This window comes from Aythya fuligula, chromosome 4 (assembly GCF_009819795.1).
Source record: "Aythya fuligula isolate bAytFul2 chromosome 4, bAytFul2.pri, whole genome shotgun sequence".
In the NCBI taxonomy this organism is placed as follows: domain Eukaryota; kingdom Metazoa; phylum Chordata; class Aves; order Anseriformes; family Anatidae; genus Aythya; species Aythya fuligula.
This window is the reverse complement of record NC_045562.1, coordinates 75,469,664-75,494,976: the sequence shown is the minus strand read 5'-3', so window position 1 is coordinate 75,494,976 and position 25,313 is coordinate 75,469,664. Positions and strand designations below refer to the sequence as shown.

The 25,313-nt window shown below is 47.4% G+C and overlaps 1 protein-coding gene across 8 annotated transcripts in view; it reads right to left on the bottom strand.

The window, feature by feature from the left end:
- Positions 1-25,313, bottom strand: part of EXOC6B (exocyst complex component 6B) — a 269,732-nt gene that overhangs the window by 108,835 nt on the left and 135,584 nt on the right. For all 8 annotated transcript variants that reach the window (XM_032186399.1, XM_032186400.1, XM_032186402.1 and 5 more), the window contains exons 9-15: positions 6,870-6,953; positions 6,658-6,704; positions 5,362-5,482; positions 2,831-2,902; positions 2,400-2,497; positions 1,799-1,904; positions 510-619 (exon numbers count right to left, since the gene is read on the bottom strand). In XM_032186399.1, the coding sequence (XP_032042290.1) occupies positions 510-619; positions 1,799-1,904; positions 2,400-2,497; positions 2,831-2,902; positions 5,362-5,482; positions 6,658-6,704; positions 6,870-6,953 (638 nt within the window). The remainder of the gene's footprint in view (positions 1-509; positions 620-1,798; positions 1,905-2,399; positions 2,498-2,830; positions 2,903-5,361; positions 5,483-6,657; positions 6,705-6,869; positions 6,954-25,313) is intronic.

Genomic DNA, 25,313 nt, shown 5'->3' with positions numbered 1-25,313 from the left:
CCGTGGGAAATAAGAACAATCACAACCTCCAAACCAGAAGCCAACATTCACTAACAGAGAGGGCAAATTAAAACCTTGAGTTTTGTCACCAACATGCTCCTTGAGGGACAGGCTGGGGAAGCCACGAGGCAGATGCAGACAAAGTGCCAGGCACCGACCTGATCTTCCTTGGGACAACCAGATTCATCCATTCAATATGAGTTGACTCAGAAATGTCTCAGAGGGAAAGGCCCTCTCTTACTTTATTGACCTAGCATGAGGCTTATTTATTTATTTATTTATCTATTTATTTATCTATGTATTTATTTTAAGACTTAGCCAGCCCTTTGTACAAAAAAGATGCCACCGCTCCAAGGAGAGCAGCAGCCACCTCCAGCCTGGACAACGTATATCCAAGCAACTGAGTGGCATGGGTGGTTTAGGAAGAGAATTCATATTTTAACCATGTTGAGATCGTTCAGTGCCAACAAAACTTCCATATCACAGCCGGTAGCACAATCGTCCCATACCTCAGGTGAAGGTCTTCTGAAAACTTCAGACAGGCGTAGATGAATTCCTTAATCTGATTGTAAACTTTAGGCACAAACTCAGAAAAGGGGAACTTCTTTGGAAATGGTTGCTGTAAAATACAGGAGAGAATTGAAGTCAAAGAGCAGATCTTTAAGAGGGAGAATCGCTCTCACAGCCAGCCCGGAGTGACGACTGCTTTCCAGCAACATGTTCCAAGCAGCCAAATTAATTCTAATATTTAGCTAAGTCCAGCAATGAAACAACAAGCCAGCATTTATTGTATATTATATAAACATTTCAGCCAAGTGAAAGACCAGATAATCACTTACAAATGGCACATGGGTGCATAAGGGATTTGGAGTCTGAAATGGGCTGGAAGGAGACTTGTAGCTAGAAGGGAGCAGGCAGCACAAAGCTCCTCTCGTTCCCTTTCCCAACTCCCTTACTCATATGACAAAACCCTGTCAGAGGACTCCTTTATTTCCCACCACGTGCAAGGCGTTTTGCTTGGTCACCTCCCCAGTTACTGCCCAAGGTGAGCACTTGCTTACCACACCAAAAGCCCAGACGAAACAGATGTCCTCTCCCTTGAACCAAATTTTTACGAGCCAGCTTTTACCCACAGCACAGACACGGCTGGGAGCTGCAGAGCCTAACAGTAAGAACCTGGATCCCATGACACAGTTTTAGGGAAGGACACAGACTTTCTGAAATCTAAACACTTGACTTGGATCGAAAGCCCTCCCAGTCATAATTAAGTTCGCCAGGCTCGCAGCTCGCTGGCTGCCAGATGTGGAACACAAGGCCAAGCATGCTTTTAAGGGACACTGGCTAGGTCAAATTTGGCTACACTGTTGGGTTTTGCAAGCACGCACTTTTACAAAAGCCAAGATATACCACCTTCTGTTTTCTGTTGGGCTGATGTCTTTTCTTTTTTAACTATTAGATTAAAACAACAACAACAAAAAAAAAAAGGTCAATACCATGGTTCATAAAATGGGGCTAAAATACCAATGGAAGCAGATTTTGTGTCTCTCCCCCATCTACTGCAAGCGATGCCGAACTGCAATAGTACATTGTGATCTGAAAACAAAATTGATGAGGTATTCCTCCCCCATGCCAGAAGAAATGCAACACATGGAAAGTATATTTGTTCTTTTCTCTTTTTGTTTGTTTGGTTTTGTGGGTTTTTGACCTTTTAGTTTTCAGTTCTCCATGCCAGCAAACAAGGTGTGGGGTTTTAGTGCATCAGGAGACGTGCCATGCTGGTTTCCTCCTTTAAGTTTACCTTTTCAAGTTCTGCATCCTGGAATGGGAACTGTCCAACTATTTTCTTATACATCTCTTCATTTGTCACCGGGATGGGACTGTAGTTATCTGAATCAAGTATATTTCTGGAAAAGAAAAAAAGTTAGAAATGCAGCTACAGAAACCCTTCCAGCAAACAGAAACATCACTGATCTCTTCACCACAAAAGCCAATGCTCTGTGAAGACAGACCAAGCACAATTTTTCAGATCTGCTAGTTACGAAGCTCTTCATAAATACACGCCAGTCTAAAATGTGACCCCAAAAAGTTGCAGCACATGCTTTTTGCATCTATTCACCTACTGACTGTCAAGTGGGCTCAATAATGAAACTAAAACCTTACCTCTCTAAGATGTTAAACCTCTGGAGTGCATGGATTTACTGCACAAATCTTACTGCACACGTGATCCCCACAACCGTAACGGGCTTTCCCTGGTCCAAGGAGAGCCCAGACTGAAGTCTACCACTGCCCAAAATTTAGGCATGAACTTGCTAGTCTCTTTTTTAATGTAAGATTTTTATTTATTGCTTAAAACTACTTTGTAAGGTACATCTCACGGGTTTGCTTAAACAGCTTCTTACCTGAAAACTCCTGTCCATTTCTTCAGCAGGGTTTCACTATACTGGTCTTGGATCTCCAGCAGCATGTCAAAGAGCTGGTTCACTGGGAAGCCATATCCCTGCAGCGGAGCAGAGGAAGAGAACGACTACATCAGATAAGCACAAGTCACCAGCAGGGCGCTGAACAGCATTTTCTGCACTTAATAGGGAGCACGTGAGCAAATTCTCCCCCAGTACAACTGCAAACGTGCACAGCGAAGGCAGAAGGATTTAGGGGGTGATTTACTGAGGCGGTAGCACCAAGGGAGATTAAAGGCTTAGTTCCCCGACAAGCTGGGCTGTGCTCAGCGTGGGTGCTCAGCACAGCAGCTGATTCTTGGTCCTTGCCTGCGGAGCAGACCAGCCCGTGGGCTGCCAGTGGGCGCTGAGATTGCCAGACCACAGCCACCTACCTGGAGTGTGTCTGCAAAGAGGACGATGAGGTTCTTCAAGTCTAACACCAGGCTCGGGTCCGAGCAATAGGACTGCAAATAAGGGGGAAATAAAAACACGTTTTTAACCACAGCACGCAGGAAAATACTGCCCTCAGTCCTCCTGAGTTATCGCTCGAGCGATAGTACGTAGACACACCATTCACTCTTAGGATCAGCTGCTTTTATCATGCAGCCCATGCCTTAACGTCTTACAGGGCAGGGGAAGGCACGCTGATAAGGGTATCTCTCCTTGTAACGCACTGCTCTTGAGGCTCTCCATGATGAATAAGGATCTCGGTTGCTCTAGAGATACCTGAAGTGTTTCTAAGATTACCCAGGAGCTGCTGGGGAAGCGAGAGGAGATGAAGCAAATCAGCGCACTGTCATGCCAAGAAGACAGCAGCACCTCATGTAATATTTAGTGTGTTGTGTCTAACGGTAATGAAGCATTGCAGGGAGGCATCCCCAAGCCCCACGTGAAGGCTGCATTGCTAAGTGGAAAGTTCAGGCTGAGGAAAAACACGTTGCATGCCTATGTTTCTGCAACATTAACAGTCCGAGCTACAGCACAAGTATTTATTGCGGGTCAGGACACTGCTTGAAGCTCGAAAGACACCACTGCACCCCCCGCGACAGCCCTGAGCATCACCCCAGAGACACCTTACATCACCCACAAGTCGTACCCTATCTGCACACCAGCAGAAAACCTCACTGAAATATGCTGAAATATGCAAAGTTTCAGACAGACTCTGACCAAATATAGAATCAGTGATCATATGCTGGAAAAAGAAACTGAGATTTAAAGTTCACTGGAAACTCAAGGAGGAATGACTCCATTAATCAATGTGAAAGACTGGAAGAGACACATTTTCCATTCCACTGTCCAAAAAAGAAAGTCAGAAAGAAAGATAATGCCCTAAAGCTATCAGAAGTGATAAAAGATGTCCCAGTCTACAGCAAGGAAGAAAATCCAGGCACGAGTTTGGCGGAGTGGGAAGAAGTGGAACAGCCTCACCAGCTGACAGCCTTCCATCCAGTCTCAACAGCAACATGGGATGGACGGCACTGGTCTGTAGAGATGTCAGTGGTGACCACAAGGACATCATTGAGAAATTGTGGCAAATTGTATGATTACTGGAAAAAAAAAATCTGGCGGCCACTTTGTGCTGTAAGTCTGGCATCACTTCAAACAACTGGTCGTGGCAACGAAGCTGGTAAAACTGACAAACATAATGTTTGTGCTCGTTTTCCTCTCGTGGCTATCACGCCAGCAGAAAATTCTTCTAAAAACTAAAATACACCTCTGTGCTCATCCCCTTCTGTAAGATGGAAGCCTTAGAGGAAGGAGGTGGCATTCCAGTTGCCCGAAGTGCTGTGCCATACAAAAACAGAGCTTCCCGGGAAGCCTCAGTGATTGCTCACCCCACAAACCCTGGGTCTGTAGCCCACAGCACTCCCACCTGCCCCGGTAAAGCCAAGGTCAAGGGCACGTAAATGTAAAACTCAGCGTGGTTTGAGGAAGCAGTACATTGTGCCTCCACGTAGAAATTTTAAGTTTATCTGGGCAGACAACAGCGACACTGTACTGCTCGGGTACCACGGGCATCCCATGCATGTTAGCTGCACGCCTGCAACACCACGACCCCGCAGCATCCTCTTGCTTTCAGATGGCGCTGCCGTCCCAGGAGCAACGATGGGATTTTGATGATTTAGTATTTTGTTTTTCTGGAGAAAATGTCCCAACAATTTGAAAAGAGACTTAGGGAAAGTCATTAACAGTTTTTCTTTTATGGCCAAACGCAATTTTTTCATCCCGTTAACCAATAGGGTGACTTTTCAGTAAGCTATGAAACAGCAAAACACTCAAGTGTTCCCAGCTGAAACACTGCAACATGATATCAGGTCATGCAAAACTGGAGGAGAACTGTACATTTTTTGCAGTTGGCTTTGTTTTTTGTTATTATTATTATTTTTTTAGGGTTTTTTTTCTTTGCTCAAGCAGAGAAATACCAAAGTGATAAGTAATTTTTCCAAATGTCTTTCAGGATTAAAGAATAAAAAAGCTAGTTAGTGTCTTTTTGAGCACAATGATTTATAGTTTGATAGCAATCCATTCACTGCCATTAATTTTAAAGGAATATCTAACAGGGTCATGGTTGAGCGTGCCAAATACCGACACTTTTTTCCCCAGTATTCCAGGACAAACCAACTCCCTCTGCTGGTGCTTTGCAAAAGTGAGGAGCCGAGTAACGGAAAATACTGAACCACTGCTTTCTTATTTCCAGTCCCCCAAAATATTGCAAGCTTGGCAGAAGGAAAGTGCAGTGCATCAGGAGTCCAAAAAAGCCGAAGAAACCTTTTGGGGAAATAGCAGTGTATCTTCCCTCTATTGTTTAAAAAAGAGTCATTGGCAAAGAGGCAAAACAAAGAAAACTACTGTAAAAGCCAGTATTTCCAGCATGTCAAGCCAAACTCAAGCAACAGCTGAACAATCTGGGGCTTTTACTTACTGAATGCGTCCTTAGCGCTGCAATGGTTTTTGATAACGCCATCTCCCACAGCTCATCAATATAGGCTCTATTTACCAAGCCCTGCGTTGTATGCAAGATGTGATCTTCAACTACAAAAAACCTAGCGGAGAGGAGAAAATGGCACTGTTATCGAAAGTTACAGGTTTCGAGACACAAGGGGAGATCTGCAAACACTGTATGTGAGGGACGTGCAGAATTTGCACATGCACAAATCTCCAGAGCAAGCTCAGATGTGCAGTATTTGTTCCAAATATAGACAACACTCAATATTTTCTTCGCCTATTTTTAACAACACGCTATTTTCTAGGATGTTTCGCTGCGTTATAGAAGTGAGCCAAAGTCTAGTTATTCCTGGTGCTGCATCTCTGTGTATACACAAAGGCAGAACTTCTCCACCCTGTTATTTGAACAAGAACCGCTGATTAAACTCTGCCCCAGCCAGCAGCAATCGTGTTACAATTGGTTAACTGCAGGGAAAACACCTTCACTGCAGGGAAAACACTCCCTCGCGCCCCGAGACACCGCGCGCTCCCAACCATTTAGAGGCAATCAGTTCACTCCAGTGCCCATTTATCAAACAGGCTGCTCAAAAAGCAGCAGCGTGTTTCAGGGAGCGAGCGTCACAAAAAAACATATTAAACACTACTGCACAAAACCTCAGCTGTGTTTTTCATAGGGAAAACCCAGCCCAGGAACCTGAAGCTGTGTTAGGAGGTCAGCAGCACACACTGAGCTCACAAGGGTCACAATTACAAGCTGAAATGATTATCATCAGTCTTTCCTGAAGAAATTTCAACCTTGTACCCTCTTTTTTCTAGATCAACGGTCTTAGGTTGTCTCCACTGAGACCTCAGCTGGTTTTGGATGACTTGTGTCAAATTTGACTGCAATAGGTTCATAGGAACAGACGCAAAACAGTCACTTGAGAATCACCTCCTTTAGCACGAAAATAAGAAAATAATTATCAAATATTAAAGAATAATTAAGGCAGAGGGCCTATTCACCTCATTAGTGGGGCAAGTAGCTGCACATAGTCCACAGAGCCTATTTTCCCTCAAATTCCCAGAAATGTGCTTGCTGGTGCAAGAGCTGACAGGTTCCTCAGCGCTCACACCAGCGACACAGCAAAGTTCACCAAGCTTTTTTCCTGGTTGGGCTCCCTTGAAGGGCTGTCAAAAAAAAATCAATATTTCCTCCTCTCTCTTTCTTTCTGGGCTACTCAACAACACAGCACACACATATTTAGCAAGCGTGTGTATAAAAAAGGATACCTACCCTACAATTTGATTAAAATACTTCCTGTAGCCATCTAAAGTTTCATGCTGAAAAAAAAAAGAAAAAAGTGAGCAAAAGTTAAAACAAAGAAGGACAGCAAAAAGGGAAACAAATAAGAGACCACCCACAAGGAACAATGTGCACAGAGACAACCCTCAGCTCCTTTATTAGGCGGAGCAGCCCCGACCACTGAAGGCAGGGGACGATCGTACCATGTTGGAAGGAGGCTGCAGGACCAATCTGGCTTGTTTTCTTCTCTGCTTCCTGTAGTAGTTCTCAAAGGTTTCTCGGGCACCCTGGAAAACAGAGCAGACGAATTCAATTAGGCAGCCTTCGCATTAATCGTTGAATTACACATAAAACACACCGCATCAAAGATGCGAATCACACTTTCCTCCTGCATACCTGTGTAACATTTTCCTGCTAAATGATCCACATACCTGACGAAGAAGAATTTTACAGTAAACACTGAGTGAAAAAAACAAGTGTCCAGGTACCTGAGTATCTAGTGAGCATTTCTGGATCCATTTTCCAGTATCACTGGGCATATTTGGCATATCAATTGTGCCAATATCAATTGGTGCCAATATCAACCCACTTCTCTACCAAACCATAACACGGACAAACATCAGATTTACTTAACCATGGGGACAGTGAAACATCCAGATTTCTACTGCAGAAAATATAAAGAGGGGACAAACAATGCCAGAAGGAGTGGCAGAAATTCTAGCCCTGGCTCCCAGGTGCAGAATGATGCAAAGCCCCACACGTCAGAGAATTTAACAGAAACATACTTGTGTGGGTAGTATCAATTTTATTAGAGTAGTCAGCATCTGAAGAAAAAAGTAAATGTTTTTTTGAGCTCTTCCTCTCCCATTTTTACCGTGCCTCACCCCGCATGGGGTCTGAGGCTCCAGATGAGAGCCGGTTACTCCCAAAACCCGAACACCCAAGCTCCCCTCCACGAGCACTGCCCACCTACACCCAGCAGGGCAGAGGGGGCCCGGCCTCGTGGCTGGTGGTTGAAGCTGTTCCTTTGTAGGTGGTTTGGTTTTACCAACCCGAGCTGCATCTGAGCATCCCCGCCCAGGCACGGCAAAGCAACCGAGAGGATCCTCAAATGCCATCTACCTGCTGAACCGTTCAGACGTCCGCCTACCGCCCAGGTCCCCTAGGCTATGTAAAACCTTGCTGTTTTATCCCTGCCTGTTCCTCCCTCCCCCACGCCCGCCCTGTTTTATGTCTGAAATTGGATTATAAACACTTCAGAGAAGGGACAAAGCCTTGCTTTGAACTGGTAGGAGCCAAAATCTCATTTGGAATTCACAAAACAAACAAAACACAACAACAAATATCACCTGCCCGAGAAAGGCCCCAGACATCAACCTCTTCTACCAAGAAAATAAATAAATAAATAAGAAAATCCCATGCCAACTGAACGATTCTCCAGCTCCTCTGTCATTATACAACCAGGCTGCCTTAAAAAGCCCTCAGCTAAAGGGGACTTTGAAAATTTCTGCTATTAGCCTTTGCAGGGTTTTAGCCCAACTTGCTCCTTTTCTTCCACAGTTCAGAGCTTGAGGCATAAGCACAAATTTTGCCTCGCTGGTCTGCCCAGCAGCTACACCACCTGGGATTGCTGTCCTCAGTGGTGCTAAAATTTAACCAAAAACACACATTATATGCATTTCTACTACCTCTGAGCTGTAGTTTTTAATGTAGCTGGATATTGGGGGGAATATTGACACCGAGCACAGGTGGTGCATGGGGAGAGCAATCCCCAGCCCACACAGGGCACATCCATCCCAATATCACTGGGGTCAAAACCCCAGTAAGGGACAACTCCATACTGGGTACAGAGCAGAGCCTTTCTCCAGCAATCAGGTTAAGCACCAGCTTGAATTTGCAAGCAATCTGACATTTTAAACTGAAAGCTTTTCAGAAAATCTGGGAACCAGCTTTTCCCATACCATGCTGCATGTCTTCCTGATTTTCTCAAAAGTTGGCCTTTCTTCTACTTCCCCCTAGAAAGGGAAGGGCCGCGAGCCAGAAGTCAGCGATTTACAGATTAAACCCAGAATGAGGAGGATCGCTACAATTTCTAGCAAGCTAAGCAGCAGCCTCCTTTGAGGACCTGCACACAAGGTGTGCTGACTTTAGATATTAATTAAATCTTGTTCTGCCTCACCTCTCAAAACCTACACAAGTGGGAGAAGAACCCTGGTCATCTCCATCCTGAGCACAGCAGCAACTCCTCTCTGGTAGCATTGCTGCGACTCTGGATTGAGGCTACTCGCTAATTTAGGGCAGCCCACTGCTGGTAAACTTGTGATGTGAACTCAAAACCAGAGTCCTTTTTTCCCCTTAACCCCTAATCCCTTAATGTCCAGCACCAGGAGCCCACAGAAGGTCGCCCTGAGCACCACTGAGGGCCGCTCACGCCAGCCACCGTGAGTGACTTTACGCAACATCTCATGGCAGTCAGCAAGTAATTAACTCCTCATTACTGAACACGCACAAGCTGCCATCTCCCCAAGCTACGCAAGACCTCCTGGACTTACTGGAAGCTCGGAAAGCAGTTCATCAGGAGCAGAAGGCCGGTCTGAAACCAATCAGCTATTTTAGCACCAGATTTTGAAGCTTTCTGCTAGGACTACGCCACAGCAATTCAGTTCAGCTGAAATCACTTTCCCTCTTCCCTCTGAGTGAGCTTTCTAATGGCAGCGAGCAGAGTTCCTCCCTGCTCACCCCACCCTCGTCACACATTTCTTTCAGAAGGCCAACAAGTCAACCCTCATGGGGCTCTGCTTCCAGCACGGCCCTGACGTCCTCCCCCAACACCACAAGGCCTCCCCCGGGGCCTGTTCACCTCGTGACAAAACTTCTCCCCGTGGCGTGACCAAATTCTCCTCATGGCGTGACCAAATTCTCCTCAGGCCGTCACTGGGTGGTAGGAAAGGCAGAAGTCCCCAGGTGGGGTCATGTATGTGTCCCCTCCGGCCTAGAGCTGAACCCACAGACCCCACTTTTTGGCTATTCAGTCACCAAGGACACACCACAAGGCGATATTTTTTGAAAATGATTTACGTTCCTGTTTTACTGGTGGCGTGAGGAAAGTGAAGCATTTGAACCGATTTCATAATCATATGCTCCACACGTTAAATGAATTTGGATTGCAGTTTATCAGGAGAAGTTTTCCACAGACACTAGAAGCAAGAGTGATCTGAGCTGGGCTGGAGATATCGTATGAAGGATTCCCTACAAACCTGCCTCCCCCTCGTTGAGAAGGCCCTTCAGCCCCACAGGGTGCCTGGGAGGCTTTGGATGCCAGGTCTGCCTTGTTCCAACCCCACAAATGGCTATAGAGGAGAAGGAACAGCAAAGCCCTTTGAAAGCATTCCCAAAAAATGTAGGCCATATTCACACTTTAACAATTTCCCTAAAATTTATGGCCCCGAGACCTGCCAATTTGACCAAAGCCCTCTCCCGTCCAATGCACTGTTCCCTGCCTTTTCCTTCTTCAGCCTTTTCTGAATGGCCCAAGAATGAGGGACTCTCTCTTGAGAGCCTGTTCCAAAGAAGAACTTCTCCTCCCAAAAATCTCTCTTGACACTATTCACATTTTTCTTGTCCACTATTTCATCCTTTTCTCTTAAGCGCATTCCTCCATCATCCCCCTAGACCTTTTCATCGCTCATGTATTACATTTTCTCAAGAACGGGAAGTCTTTCTTCCCCTTGGTGGCAGTTTGAGCTAGACCACCCAGTTTCCCACATTTGACCTACTTAGGACAATACAACTTATCAGGTCTTCAGATAATATTATTCCTCTTCTATGCACTCTATTTTAATATCATTTTCCTCTGAGTAAAAAAAAAAAAAAAAAAAAAAAAAAAAAAAAGCAGAAGAAAAAAAAAAGAACCAAACAAACAAAAAAACAAACAAACAGAAAGAAACCACACCAAAAAAATACCCAGAACAGACTACAAGACCCCATGTTTTATAGACTACTCATCTGGAAACACCACGGAGTAGTTACACTTTGATCCAATTCTCCTCTCACAGCCCCAGGCCTGGCGGTTTTTCCCACATTTAACCAATCCTGTCATTACCTCCAGTTTTCAAAGACAAGGCTTGGGACCTGCATGCTGTACGCAAGGTATCGGGAGAGGTGGCTGAGAGCATCACCAGGCTGCTCAGCCGGGCTCAGCCCCTGGTAGCAGCCACCAGAAGCGTGGGCAGGTCCACCACCATCTGCCCAGGCAGGGAACTGCCGGAATAAAAGATTTATTCCCCAAATCTCCCGAGTGTTTCAGCATGGCACCGTACTTGAGCCCAAAACTGCCTTCATCAGCCAATGCTTCGCTAAAAGCACCTGAACCAAGCTGAGCCATGTGAGTCAATAAGCACAGATCTGTGCGTGTACATGTCAAATTCCTGCCTGCCATGTCCCCTCAATGGGAAACAACCCAACTTATTTTATTTCTTTTCCCTTTTCTCTTAAAAGTAGCTATTTTTTCTTGCTGCACCTGCAACATGTTTTTCTTCCGGAAGGAAACCCGTGAGGCACACGCAGATCTCACGCAGCACGTGGCACACGGAGGGCTGCTTGCTGCAGGGAGCAGGTCCCAGCCCCAGCCTCTCTGACTCCCAAATTCACCAGGGAACTTCTACAGAAACGAGACACGGCTAACACAGATCATTAGAGAGGCTCTGCTTCGTGTAAACTCAATCCAAACTGTAAGGAAATCATGCTGGGGAGCAGAGAAGGAGGTCCTTTTCTCATTTACTCATTTAGTTTTAATTACAACAGGTTTCCCCCACTTCTCATTCTCTCTATTTAAGCAAGCGGGAAGAGTCCAAAGCTACACTTCCAAACTAGACTTTTGTTCTAATCACCGGTCCAGGAAAAACCCTCAATAATGCCTCATATTTTTAAAATTACCAGGCAAAATTTTCCTTCTCAAATTAGCTGCAGAGTTCACAGAGTTGGCAATGAGAGGCAGATAATTAAGATCGTAGATGAGCTCCAACATAAGGGAAAACAGAATATAATCACAAGAATGCAAAAACAACAGCTGAAAAAAAGACAAAAAGTTTCATAACACAGGAGCGGCAGAGAGCTGAAAGCAAATCTAGTTGTGAATTACATGGGAAAAGCATGCTCTAAGCTTTATTCTTCTATTGTCCTCAAAAAAATAATTAAAATGCCCAGTAAAATGGGACTTTTTTCATCCAGAACATGTAGACGTATTCTGGGTTAATAAATTTCTGCTAGTTTGGAAGCAGAAATCCACTCCACGTACTTAATGCAATGCAAATTTACCAGCTGTGTACAACTGGGCAATACGTGCCGTCGATAACCCACCCCTCCCATGGGGATATCACTGGCTGTGCCCTGGCAACATTCCCCAAAAATTCCCCAAAAATGTCATTACCAAGTAAGCAAGGTGATGTGTGATAACACACCAAATCTATACGCCAAGCCGATTCCTGCCTTGATAAACCCAAGTTGTTTTAGTTCATTGTATGGACACCAGGTAATCACATACACAAAACGAGCAGCTCCCCACTCACTCAGGCCAGCCTTCAAATCCACCGAGGAACGTGAAACACGGCACTCTCAGCACTGTAGCTCTGGTTTAAGCACACAGCCAGCGATGACTTTGGTTGTCTTTTTGGCGAGAATCTTAAACCCATGATCCACCTAGATTTAGTAATGTATTTGTACTTGCTACTGCATGACCTGGACTTCTCTTAGATTTATCTCTGGCCTTCACGGGCTGTTCATCCTCCTTTGACTTGGGTCCACCAAAATTCTCAGTCACATGGTTTGGGAATTCTCCTGCTCTTAAAAGAGACTTCCACAGCATCTCACAAAAGCACAGTGAGCCAGAGATCAGCAGCTCTACTCCTCTCCAGGCACCTCAAGGGCTTGCACAAAGGTTTCCTGAGAAGCAGCTCAGTGTTTTACTTTGCTCCTTGTTCACAAGGAGAATTAAACGTGGAGCTCCCAAAATCCAAATCAGTGTATCCAAGACATCATCTTGAATGACGGATCAGCTCAATGGGTAAATACCTGGTTGGATGGCGGGGGCCTGAAGGTTGTGGTTAATGGGTCACGCTCTACATGGAGGCCTCTAACAAGTGGAGAACCACAATGGGGGTTCTGGGACCTGCCTTCCTTGACGTCTTGAATGACCTGCAGGAGGCCATGGACATGGCCTCAACTGCTTTATAGATGAAACCAGACTGGGGATAAAATCAATATGCTCGAGGGCAGGGGTCTCAACAGGCTGGAGGAACAAGCCAACAAGAACGTGATGAAATTCAACAAGGCAATGCCAAGTCACACACCTGGGAAAGGAAGATCCCTGGAGCCTCTTACAGCAACACAGCCCGAGCACAGCTGCTTTAAGAGCACTGCTGTGGGTAAGGTCCGTAAGTTTTGGGACACAGCAAACTGAACCTGAACCAGCAGTGTGTCCCTGCTGCAAAAGCAGCCAGAAACATGTGGAGATCTCATAGCAGCCTTCCGATATCTACAAGGAGGTCACTGAGAAGATGGAGCCAGGCTGGCTGTTCATGGTGGTGCACGGTAGGAGACACAGTGAGCAAAAATGAAACAGAGACGTTCTGACTAGTTTTAACAAAAACCTTTTTTTACAACAAACCTTTTTTACTCCCAGAAAGGTTTTGCAGTCCCCATCCCTGGAGATCTTCAAGACCAGATTGGATAAGGTCCTGAGAACCCTGGTCAGAACTCACAGGTGACTTGCTCTGAGCAGGAGATTGGAGTAGAGAGATTTTGAAGATTTTGGACTTCGTGGAGATTTTGAAGTCTCCAGGTATTTTTACACATGGCTTATTTCCCAGCCTAGTCTCCAAATGTCCTGGTCACCAGCTATTTCTGATGTGTCATGTCCTCTGAGGAAGAAGGGCCAGAACTGGGGCTAGAACTCCCATTTTGAGGATTATATTCACGATTTAGCCAACCCCAGACTCATTTCAGCAAGTAACAGTATATTTTTTCCCCTCTGCGTCACTGAGCAAGGGCGCTGTGATTTGTCACCCCTCACCTGGCTGAAACGGCCCCTGTAGCTAGTGTTTCATTTTAATTTGTGTAAAGTGCCAAACAATGCCTGGCATCAGATCAATGCTGAAGGGACACTCGATCAAACCGGGATCTCACTGCTACTCCCCTCTTGTACCCCAGAGTTTCGTGGGCACACACAGGATCAGACCCACACGTACAACCCCTGTCCTGATGGGTCAACAACTCACGACAGCCCTTTGGAGGTGACATACTTTGTCAAAAGCAGCACATAACTTCTAAAATCTTAGAAAGCAACCACCTTTTGCCTCCAAATTACCTAAAACAGGCAGTTTGTTTTAAGGAGAAACAATCGGTTGGCACTTGAACCCAGCAGAAGTTTGTAGGCTAGTTAGAAATAAGACACACACAAAAAAAAATGAGCTTGGAAAAATCCATTTAACAAGCCAGGAGGATCTCTCAGAACAAGAGAACAGGAGTAGCCACTAATGAAACACAAAGAAGTCCAACTGCTAAGCAGATGCTTAACTTTAAAAACATAAACACTCCCGAGGAACTCTACAGAGACAGCCGGGTACGCACGCAGGTGCTCCAAAGCGAGCTTGTAAGCGCCTTGCTGAATCAGGATCAAAAAGGAGGCCCTTGCTCAGCCCGATGGAACCGCCTGTTTACTGTAAACACCACCTCGGTGCTGAAAACAAAGCGATAAAGCTAACCAGAAAATCGCGTGGGGGGAAGAGAGGGCGAGCACCGCGTTGGAGGCGAGCCTCTCCCTGCGAGGCCCAGCGACCATCGGCCACGGCCCGGCCACCGTTCCCTCATCCTGATGTCTCCTGGCTGGATCCATTTGCTAGCCAACATCTTGTTGTGCTGTGAGCTTCTTCTGATGAGCAAAAGGGCTGTGGGCATGCACATGGAGATGTTTCCTTCTGACCGGCCCAGCACCAGCAGGATTTGGCCTTGGCCCTACTCCATCTGCTACCTAGGATGGAGGAACATAACCCATTTCTTCTGTAAACGGGTAAAGGCCAGGCTTCAGTGTGTCAGGTGAATTAGCACAAAGCAAATTTGATGTTTTGGGGCTTGCCACGCCGATAGGAACAGACTGACTTCGTGGACTTTAATTCGAGTCCTTAAAAACTGAGACGGAGCACTGCGAAGGAAGGCCAAGCAGCGCGGCTGCAGGCCACACCGGAGGAGCAAAGCGCTCCTCGTGCCTCCGTCCTCAGCCAGGCAGCTGAAAGAAACTCTGAGAAACATCGAGAGCTGCACAAGCAGAAAGCCAACCCAGAAGGAGCTCCAGCACTCCCTTTCCTCTCTCCGGGGCGAAGATGCACTGGGATCCTTTCAAGTTTTGCAGCAAAGCGGAGGAGATTTCCCCAGTACAAGGGCTGGAAGCGGGGCCTGGCACAGCTCTCGGTGCTCCCCCAGCCCAGCCACGAGGCAGTTAACCACGCAGGCATCAGGGTGGGATCCCCCTTTTCCCCCTCGCTGCGAGGTGGACGTCTCTGTCTCAAAGGAGCTGGGCTCCTTCCTCGCAGGAAAGCAGGCCATTACCCCAGCGTATTGTTCCCCAGCCCTGCCGCTAGGAAGCGAGATCTATTTTTCCATTTCGAGGAGGGCAAAGCCTTTAATTTCACCCTTCTGGCTGCAGCTGGAGCTGCCTTTTAACTGCTCGGCCAGGGGAGTGAAGACAGGTTTATATGGAGGAAAATGCTGAAAAGGCCGCTTTAATATGCTCACCTGTGAAAAGGGGAGAGCTTTTCATACCGCACGGTAATGAGGGTCAGCGGGATATTACACTTCGCCATATGGCTAATTTGCACAGCAGGTCAAACGCTCTGTTTGCTTTTTAAAGACAGCCCTGTAGATTAGGCTGCGCTAAAACAAAACAAAATAATAAAATAAAAATAAAATAAAAAATAAAGAAGCGTGAGCAGGAGATGCCCTCTAATGTTCAAGCCTGGGAACGGCTGGGCAGGAGGGCTGGATAAAAACGCATCACTAAAGCAGATTATGGGGACGAGGGGGCAGGGACGAGGCGTAGCGGTGCCTGGGGGATCCCCACGATGGCACAACCCCGTTATTGCCCCGTGGCCCTCATCAGAGGCCCCGCTCGTCCCTGTTTGTCTTGGCGCGTGCCCCACACCGTGGCCCAGGCGTGACCCGCTGAGGCGCTTCCGTCCCGGCCTCGCGCGGCTCCCAAAAAATCTGGTGGCTGAAGATTATGGAGCCGCTCGTTTGATGAGGGTAAACAGGCTGATTAACGAGCCTGGCTTTTGTAATCGCCCTTCCCCGGCCGCCCGCTGCCGAGTGTTAATTTATTAAATACCTTAACAAAGAGCCTTTATTAGCGGCCGGAGCTTGGCGGGCTCCTTTCAGAGAGCTGCTAGCTCCGTCTAATAAAGCTTTAATTGACTACTGCTTTTCCCAACCTCTGACCTGGGAGCACAGGCAGCCGGCTGCGCTGGCCAAAGGGGCAGCCCTGGAGGAGCTCCCGGGCCGAGGCCGCTCGTGGGGATGTGTTTGGGAGAGTCCAAGGGGAGGGAAACCGCAGCCGAGTGCTCCTGGGGCCAATTCAGCCCCCCTTCGGCCTCTGGGAGATGCTTCCCAACAGGAGAAACGTTTTGACGTGGTGATAAGGTTGAATTTTTACGGCCTGTGGGGTACAGAGGGGAGCAAAACGCTGGCTTCCCAGGTAAAGATCAGGGAATTGAGAAACGGAGGTGGACCCAGAGAACCAGAGCCCAGAGCCCATCAGCTCCCCAGCCAATGCTCCCAAATGTTGGTTCCACATGGTAGAGCAAAACCCAACGCTTCCCCCTCTCCCCAAGAGACCTACATGAGGTAGGGGCCAGAAGGAGAAATCCAAAGTTTCATCTAAATCTCAGCTTTGGTCACGATCATGGGTTCCCATTTTCCTAGGACGGCGAAACCATCACCGAGGCTACAGAAAACAACCAGGCAACATGATGGGAATTAAAAAGAATGATGGGAATTAAAAAGAATGATGGGAATTAAAAAGAATTAAAAACTTGCTTTAAATACTGAAAAGAAAAAACAAGAAAAGCACAGAGACACCAAAACTGTTCAGCTTCAGTGTGGTGGAGGGGGCAGGTAATCCCCATCCCTGCTTCGCTCAAAATCCCAGGCGAGCTGTTCCTGCTGCTAGCCCCACTCTCAAGATTTTAACCCAGGTCTCAAATATTTTGCCTCAAAGCTCAGAAGCTGGAATCAAGAGTGCTGCACAGCTCCCTAAGCTTTCACTGAAAATAAGTAGGTATTTCGAACCCTTCTAACTGCAGGGGAAAAAGGCATCAAAATGAGGATAAAGTGCACTTTAAGTGCTCAGTCCAGGAAAGAAATATTTTGTCAAATGCCCCAAGTTCTTTCACCTCCCTCATGTTTACCTACACTGGCGTAACTGGGAATATTCAGAAATTCCCGGGTTTAAAAGAGCGGTAGCCTCAGATCTGCACAGCAGCTAGAAGTATTTCAAGCTCATTAATAAAATATAAAATAATAAAATAGAGTAAAATAAAATAAAATAAAATAAAATAAAATAAAATAAAATAAAATAAAATAAAATAAAATAAAATAAAATAAAATAAAATAAAATAGAGTAAAATAGAGTAAAATAGAGTAAAATAGAGTAAAATAAAATAAAATAAAATAAAATAAAATAAAATAAAATAAAATAAAATAAAATAAAATAAAATAAAATAAAATAAAATAAAATAAAATAAATAAATAAATTAAATTAAATTAAATTAAATAAAAGCACAGAAATCTTGATGTCTCCCAAAGCTTTGGCATCACCAGAGCCCGGAGCTCTCCTGCCTGAGAGCTGCCCGGAGCCGTGTCCTGCCTGCACGGGGCTCACGCAGAGGCAGTTTTTCGGAGGGAACTACAAAAAAAAAAACTGAATTTAGCCAGCAGGAACTTCCCAGTTTCCAAAACCTGCATGTGCAAGTGCTGCATGGTGGCAGAGCTCAGCACAGCCCCAGCCAAGCATCCTGCCCCTAACACTGGGGAAAAACCTGCTCCAAACTCCTGGGTGAGCACAGCCCGGCTTTTCCAGCACCAGCTCTCAGCTTCCAGCGCCGGGATGGCCCGAGCCAGAAGCAGCATCGTTTTTATTTGATAGCCCTGGATGGATTTTTTTTTTCCATCAGTTTGCCCAAAAGATGTCAGTGCCCACATAAACTCGCAGTGCCCGTGGCTCCTTGTGTCAGAGCTTCACGGCAAACGGAGGTTACAGATCGGAACAGACCAAGTCTTTAAAAAATAAAGGAAAACGGCGATTACACTTCCACATTTTCTGTTCCAAAAAAAACCCACTTGCCTGACAGAGCTGGAAGAAGCGACTTGCCCAGAGCTGGGGTCGCCGAGCCTGGGGTGCTCTTATCTTCAAAGGCAGACGGGGCCGAGCACGCAGCAAACCTCCCCCTGAAACCGCAGGACAAAGGCAGCAGCACGACTCTATCTGCGCGGTGGATCTTTCTCTCCCCCCAGTAAAGTTTATTTCTGCAGGCAGCGGAGCCTTTGCAGGGGTCTGCCGGGCTGCAAAGTGCAATTCTGGAAGGAAGTCCACCACCAAAAACCCCCCGTCTCTCCCCAAATGCAAACCCGGGTCCAGCCACTGATGAAAGGTTTAACATGGTACCCCAGAAACTTTGCTGCTCATCAAAATCTGGGGGGAAAGGACTGGAAGGACTGAGGCTACATGCTCAGATTGAGTGCACCAATGAAGAAAGGGAGAACAAAGCTCCCTACACACAAAGGTTGCTCTCCTCCAAGGAGCTCTGCTCCTGCCCTGTGCAGGCGACTGCAGCTGAGCCTCGAGGGGAGCTGAGGGCAGGTAGGAAGCTGCACCCAGCTCAGGGCAAGGATTTTTGTGAAATTCGGGGATTTTCAGGGTGAAGCGAGTTCTCCTAATGTGACAGACAAGCGGCCATAGTAAATCTTCCAAGCCACGCAAGATGCAAATCCCACTTCCATCACATTTTAATAGGTTGAAATGTCAACCAGAGACGTGTTTTCTTTTCCATTTAGTAGCAGTAGAAAAATAGAGCGGATTTGCTACTGCTCAGTCATCAGTTCAGAGCTGCCGGCTTCGTTTAACGAGAGCTTGGCAGCGCGAGGCTTTCAGCTTCTGCTACACAAGTGTCATTTGTTTTGTCCTCCCGTTTCGCCAGGACTGGGGACCGCAGCTTTCCCTGAAACCACACCAAACAGAAGGCTGTTGCCCCAGCCCAACGTGCTATTGAACATCGCATCACCCCAGCTGAAGAGTTGCTTTGCATGCCCAAGCACTGAACACGTAGCCAAACTTTTCGAGCCGTATTTCTGTGTGCATCAAATCGATCCTCAATTATTAAGAATAAATACGTTCATCCAGAAAGAACGCGCAGAAAGACTCCAATACTTTAAAATATTTCCCCTGGGGGCCTTGCCTGATCTTAAAAATTGTAGTTTTTAATAGCTAGGAAGAAGGAGGGCTCCAAATTTGGAGTTGCTGTGCCTGACAAATGAAGTGAAGCGCCGAGCGCACTGAGCTGTAAAAGGCGAGAAGGACATTAAACTTTTCTGGGATGACAGCTCGAGCCTTCACAGTTCCTTGGAGTTAATACTGCTCAAAAGGAGCAGAAAGCAACATGCACAAATTAAGATTTGTTGGAGAGCCTAATCTTCGCCGGTGATTAATAGTCTAAAGTTTATCTCTGAGTGGTAGCAGCACAACAAAGGATCCAACGCACGTTCGTACCCAGAAGACCGGTGACGCTGATAAGCAGTCAAACAAAAACCATTTCTCCATATTTTTAATAGCTTTGATTGTGTTTTCGGATGACAAAATACATCACGTAACAGTGTACGTTTCTAAAAGCTATGCCAGTGCCCAGGACCATACACAAATAGAGACCTTTGGCCTTCCCAGCGGCTAATGGAATATTTCCTGTAAGCTTTCCAAGGACCGGCACGCAGGAGACCTTCTCTTAGCACAAAATGGCTTTTTCTGTATCAGTCTGATTCCTGCTTTTCGACTTTCCAGTCATCTGCATGCCCCTCCCGAGCACACCCACCTGATCCACCTGCTCCGATCCACCACAGATCTCCTCCCCAGTATGCCCACGGACACAAACTGGTCTGTGCTGGGTCATAAACCACCTCGAGGCACGGACGATGAGCTTCTGCTTGCTTGGTACGAGGCACACAAAGACACCACGAGGCACAGAAAGAGAAGTTTGCCTCCTGAGTTGTCCAACTTCGTTACCCAGGATTAGCCCCTCGCATCCCAAAAGCTGTCAGATTCCCCAGCGGATGGATATTGACTTCAGGAAAGATCCTACAACTTCCTACAAAGATCCTACAAAGATCCTACAAACTGCTAAACATTCCCATGGGAACTCACGTAACCTCTCCAACAAAATCAGTCTTGTAGTACACATCTGTCCCCACTGCCTCTCAACCTTAGAAATTTTGAAATGCCCAAAATAAGCAATTTTGGCAATTTTTTGATTAAGTAGAGCCCCCTTTCCAGAGCCACTTGGCAGCCACACAGCACCACCACTCAGCGAGGAAGCAGAGGAGCCCAAGACCCAGCAGGTCTTTCACCAGGACAGACTTGCCCCAGGACACATGCGTCCTTTGCTTTAACCAGCCCTGCCTGTGAAACCTCAATGACAGGCGAGTATTTTGTAGGGGAAAACCATAAAAGAATAAATAACAAAGCTACACGGGGCTAAGGTACCCCAGCTAGCATTAAGGAGCTTCTCCCAGACAAATATTAGCACCCACCAAATCAACCTTTATTCTGCAGCGCAGGAGGCAAGGCAAACACGGAAAGAATCATCCCAAATATTTCTGAAGGCCCCCAGTGAGCTCGTATTTTAATACCTGCAGTGCAAACCACGTCCATTTTGCACTGAGTGGTTTTTTTTCATGCCATCCCTCCTCCCGAGAAGCCAACACCTTTGGCCTGCAGCACCCAGCCCTCCGCGTGCCGCCAGGCTCCGAGCTGGAGGAAGGCAAGGGCCCAGCCCCGCACCGGGTAACGCTCTGAAGAAATCGCCGAGCGCTCAAACAATGGGATATTTGTCAAAGTACAGCCTGATCACCAGCAATCATCTGTTTTTCATAACTACATTTGACCTAAACTGAATTGACTGAACAAGTAGCCTGTGTTTTTCATTCTGGAAAATGCGGCGTCGCGGCTCCCTCTCTCCCTCTCCCCCCCCCCTCTCCTTTTTTAAGTCATACTTTTCAAAAGTTACAAAGCGATGATGTAGGCAGATATTTCCTCATTATACACAGCGGCGGCTAAACATTTTCAGGTTGCATTTTTGGCCATCTCCTCCTGTTCCAGGTGACCTGCAAGGTTAAGCGCAGGGGGACGTGCCTTTTTTTTTTTTTTCAGATGCTCGCTTTCCATCCAGCCCCTCTGCACAGAACAGCACGGCCCCGAGCTTCCAGGGCAAAAAGGAGCCGAGAGCATTCCTTAACCACACGCTCCTCTTTCATAACGTCCTTAAAATTCATTAAAACTTTATAATGAATGAGCTGCCACAAAAAAAAAAAAAACACCACATTCAGGACAAGCCCACGGAGTCTTCCATGCAAGGCCACGGCACACGAAACCTCTGGGAGGCAAATAGAAGAAAGCTCACCCTGGTCTCGAGGAAGGAAGGAAATCGGTCACAAGCTTTGCAAGGAAGGATGCATCCCCACAACTAATCAACTCTTGTCAGTGCTCCCATCAATTAGAAAATAAATAAATCAATCACGAGCGGCACAGAAGGAGCCCTTAAGAAAAAAACTGAAGTGCAGGTCCAGGGGGAGGCGAAGGAGCCAAGGGAAGGGCAAGGTAGAGGAGGAGGAGGCAAAAGCTAACGAGAAGCTTGCAATCTGCAACAAGCCTCAGCCATCCTTTTCTTGCCTGCTCACCAGTTTGTTTTAAGCTACGTGCCTCCTGCCAGAGGAGAGCACCACTGACAGCCCGGGTTTTGCACTGATTGCAGAGACCAGCAAGGAAGAAAAGTCACTAAATAAATAGGGAGGCACCCAACTCAGGCACAAACTCGGGAAGGAGCAAAACCTCCCCCGTCGTGCACGTTGTACCCAGCTGGAAGGACGCTGCTCGCTGCTAGGAGTCTTCCACAAAGCTTTGGGGTTGGGAAATTAAATCTGCCTTTTTGTTCTTCCTGGGGAATGGTCGAGGAGGACAGAAAAACACGAACAGGAGAAAGCCTAACGCAGGGCATCCCGGTCCAAGTGCCAGCAAGGGGGGAGCAGGTTCCCTATTTCGTAGATCTGGGATGGGAAGGACATCGTGTGCCAGCAGCTGCCTCCAGCTCTCCCCATCTGATGCCTAGCTGCAATTTTTTAAGGTACCAACCTGCACAGACCGAATTCGGACAGGCACAGGGGATGCCGTGCTCCCAGCCAGCAGCGAACCAGCACGACCTCTGTTTTCACCAGCTCCCGGCTCTGCCCACCTAAAGCCACGCGGATTAATTCACAAAAGGTGTGCAGAAAATGGCTCAGTCGGCCAGCCCCCGTTTTCCCGTGCACCCCTTTAGTTGTGGGGTCTACAGGCAGCAAGGGGATGAGGCTTCCTGCCCAGCAGCAGCTGTAGGAAAGCCTCTCTGTGGCATGCCTAAGTTATTGCTGCAATAAAAAGCTCGGTATTTAGCTCTGTGCGTACCCTTTGGTTAAGATTTGAAGCAATTCCTACAGGGAACAGGCCCAGCTTTTCAGGCTGCATTACTCCTAACAGTTTTCACCCTGTAGGATCCCAAAGCCATGCGACAACCACTTTTGCTGGGTCACAAAGGCTTGAGACAAGCAGGACGTTGGAAGTCAGAGAAGATTTAAAGGCTACAGACAAATCCCTGCTCTCCTAACAGCTATTGGAGGTTGCTCAGTGTCAAATTCAATCTCAAAGGAGAAAATCTAGAAGATCCTAAAGTCTCCCAGAGCTCCAGGTAGCGGCTCCAGGCACTAAAAGAGCTGAGCCACCTTCCTCAGCAGCCAAACCTCTCCTTCCGAGGGACTCAGGGAGCTCTGAGGGCAGCGCTCACCTCCCTACACCCTGCTCACATCCCTGCCTTTGTGCACCAAATCGGGGCTTTCCCATCACTGCTCGGCCAAAGCTGCAGGTTGATTTTGGGGCTGAAGCACCTTCTGCCTTCGGATTGTGGACCACGTGCTTCTCATCTCGCCGTGCTTCTCATCTCCCCGTGCTTCTCATCTCGCTGTGCTTCTCATCTCCCCGGGGCTCGGCCACGGCCGCCCTGCAGCGAGCGGCTCCTGGAAGGCGACGGCAGCGTTTGTTCATGGCAGGGGCCCGGCCTCGTTTCCACATTTTCCTGAACAAAGGACTGAAACAGTGGGCACATGCGTCACCAGCCCGGCCTGAACATTGCTCGCCCTTTCCTGCGCAAATATTTGTAAACAGGTTGAGAATTCACGTCCAGCCAGCTCGAGACCCTTCGTAAGAAGAAAAAAAAATAAAAGGGGGGGTTTATTGAAAACAGGATGGCAATCATTTCCCAGAGACGCTGCATATAGGCCTTTAAGATGAGAAACAACATACAGAGCAGGAAAACAGCAACCCACAGCTGTGCGCCGAGCCGGGCTGCGAGATGCATAAAGCGTGGTGGTGGCTTACTATTTTACAGCCCCCTTCCCCCACAAACGCTCAGCCTGCTTAAAAAAGTATATATGTGAAGTTTCTGGTCAACACATGATAATTCCCCCGGCGTTCATTTATGGAGGAAACACACAGCTCCCCTAACGTGAGCAGCTCAGCAGTCCTCATGCAGGACCTTCCCAGTGCCTCAAATACTGGGGACAGGAACATTTTCCCAACATTGCTCCAACGCTGGAGGGAAACAGCATCGGATTCCCCAGGGTCACATTTGGGTCTGGTGCTATGTCGCAACATCTTTCACGTGTCACTACGAGCTGGCACTGCTAGGACACAAAACACCATTATTTTTCCTTTGTTTGGAGGGCGTGTGCGCGTTTTCTTCCCTTCGGAAGCAAAAATAAGTCCCAAATATTTACTGTCAGTATCAGCCCGTTGGAAAGGTGTCCAGCTGCAAGGAAAGGGTAAAAGGGTGTTGTAAAAGAGCAGCTGGAGGGCTACAGGCACACAACACATCGAGGCAAGGCCAGCAGTGGCCACCGAGATAATTACAGGAGCTGGAGCACAACCACACTGGAGAAAAAGGTCAAAGAAATTGGGTTTGTGCAGTTTAGAAAGGACAAGGGTGAGGGAGCACCGCATGCAGGGTGTCGGGGTGCATGCAGCCAGATTCCTCTTGGAAAGGCACGGCAAAAGGAAAGGCAACAGGGAAAATGCAGAAAAACTAAAATTCATTTTAATAACGGGGGAAAAATCACAGTCAGGGTGGTCGGACACCAGAACAGGGACCCAGAGGGGCTGGAGAGTCTCCGTCCCTGGAGGTCCCCAAAGCTCAGCGGGACGTGGCTCTGAGATACCCCACGTAGCTTCAGGCTTAGCCCCGAGCAGCGTGTGGGACCAAAGGTCTCCAGGAGGCTCTCCCAGTCTAAATTATGAGGCTATTACAAGGCTGGAGGCTGAGATTTAATGGAAATGCTTGTTAGAGATTTCTCTTTGTGTTAAATTGAGGGACGTTCTTTGCAAATTAGCACACTTCCATCATCTATCACTCGTTATTTTTGAGATACCGCCGCTTCTTGACTCCACCACGAAGCTCTCCGAGGTAGCTGGGGCTTGTTCCAAACGCTCCTGGGACCCTGCTGAGCCCCAACACCAGGAAATGGAGCAAATCTTCAGCAAGAGCCTTCCCTCACGTAATACAGACAGCGGTGTTGGAGTTCAGGATCCTCCAGCTGGCCTGAATTCTGCTCCGCTAAGACGAGCGCCGCACAACAAAATCAGTCCTGAGCTCAGAACTTCCTACGATCAAAGGCACATCTTAAAACAACATGGAAAAAAAAAGCCTGCCCATAACAACTGGGAAAGGTAAATGTTGAAAGGAAGGCTGAAACGACGATCTGAGGAAGCACAGCGCACTCAGCTCGACTTTGGTCCTTGGGAGAAGAATGGGACAAGTCCTCCTGGACCCCACTGCCAGGGACACGAAGGAGAAGGTGGCTGGGGATTACAACATGGGTTTCACCAAAGGAGCTATGATGGCAATGACTGAATCCTGCAAGAGCATGACGGCATTTATGGACAAGGGGAAAGCTGTAGCTATCACATCCTTTGACTTCAGCGGGACTTTTGACGTGGTCTTCCACAAGATTCTCGTGTCCAGGTTTGGATGTGTCGGTCTCGACGAGCAATTGGCTGCGTGTTCGGGTTCAGAGGGTCGTGATTAGAGACGTACCTCATGTGGGAGCTGGTAACAAGCAGAGAACCAGGGCAGGGCAGCATCTTTACCAGCGACATGGGAGGAGAAAACGGAGCACATCCACGACCACTTGCGCCAATAACACCAACCTGGGGGGCAGAAGTCAACGCAACCAAGAGCAGGGCCACCATCTGCAGGAGCCTGGTGGAAATACCTGAAGACCAATGCCACGTCCCACACCTGGGCAGGCAGAAGCTC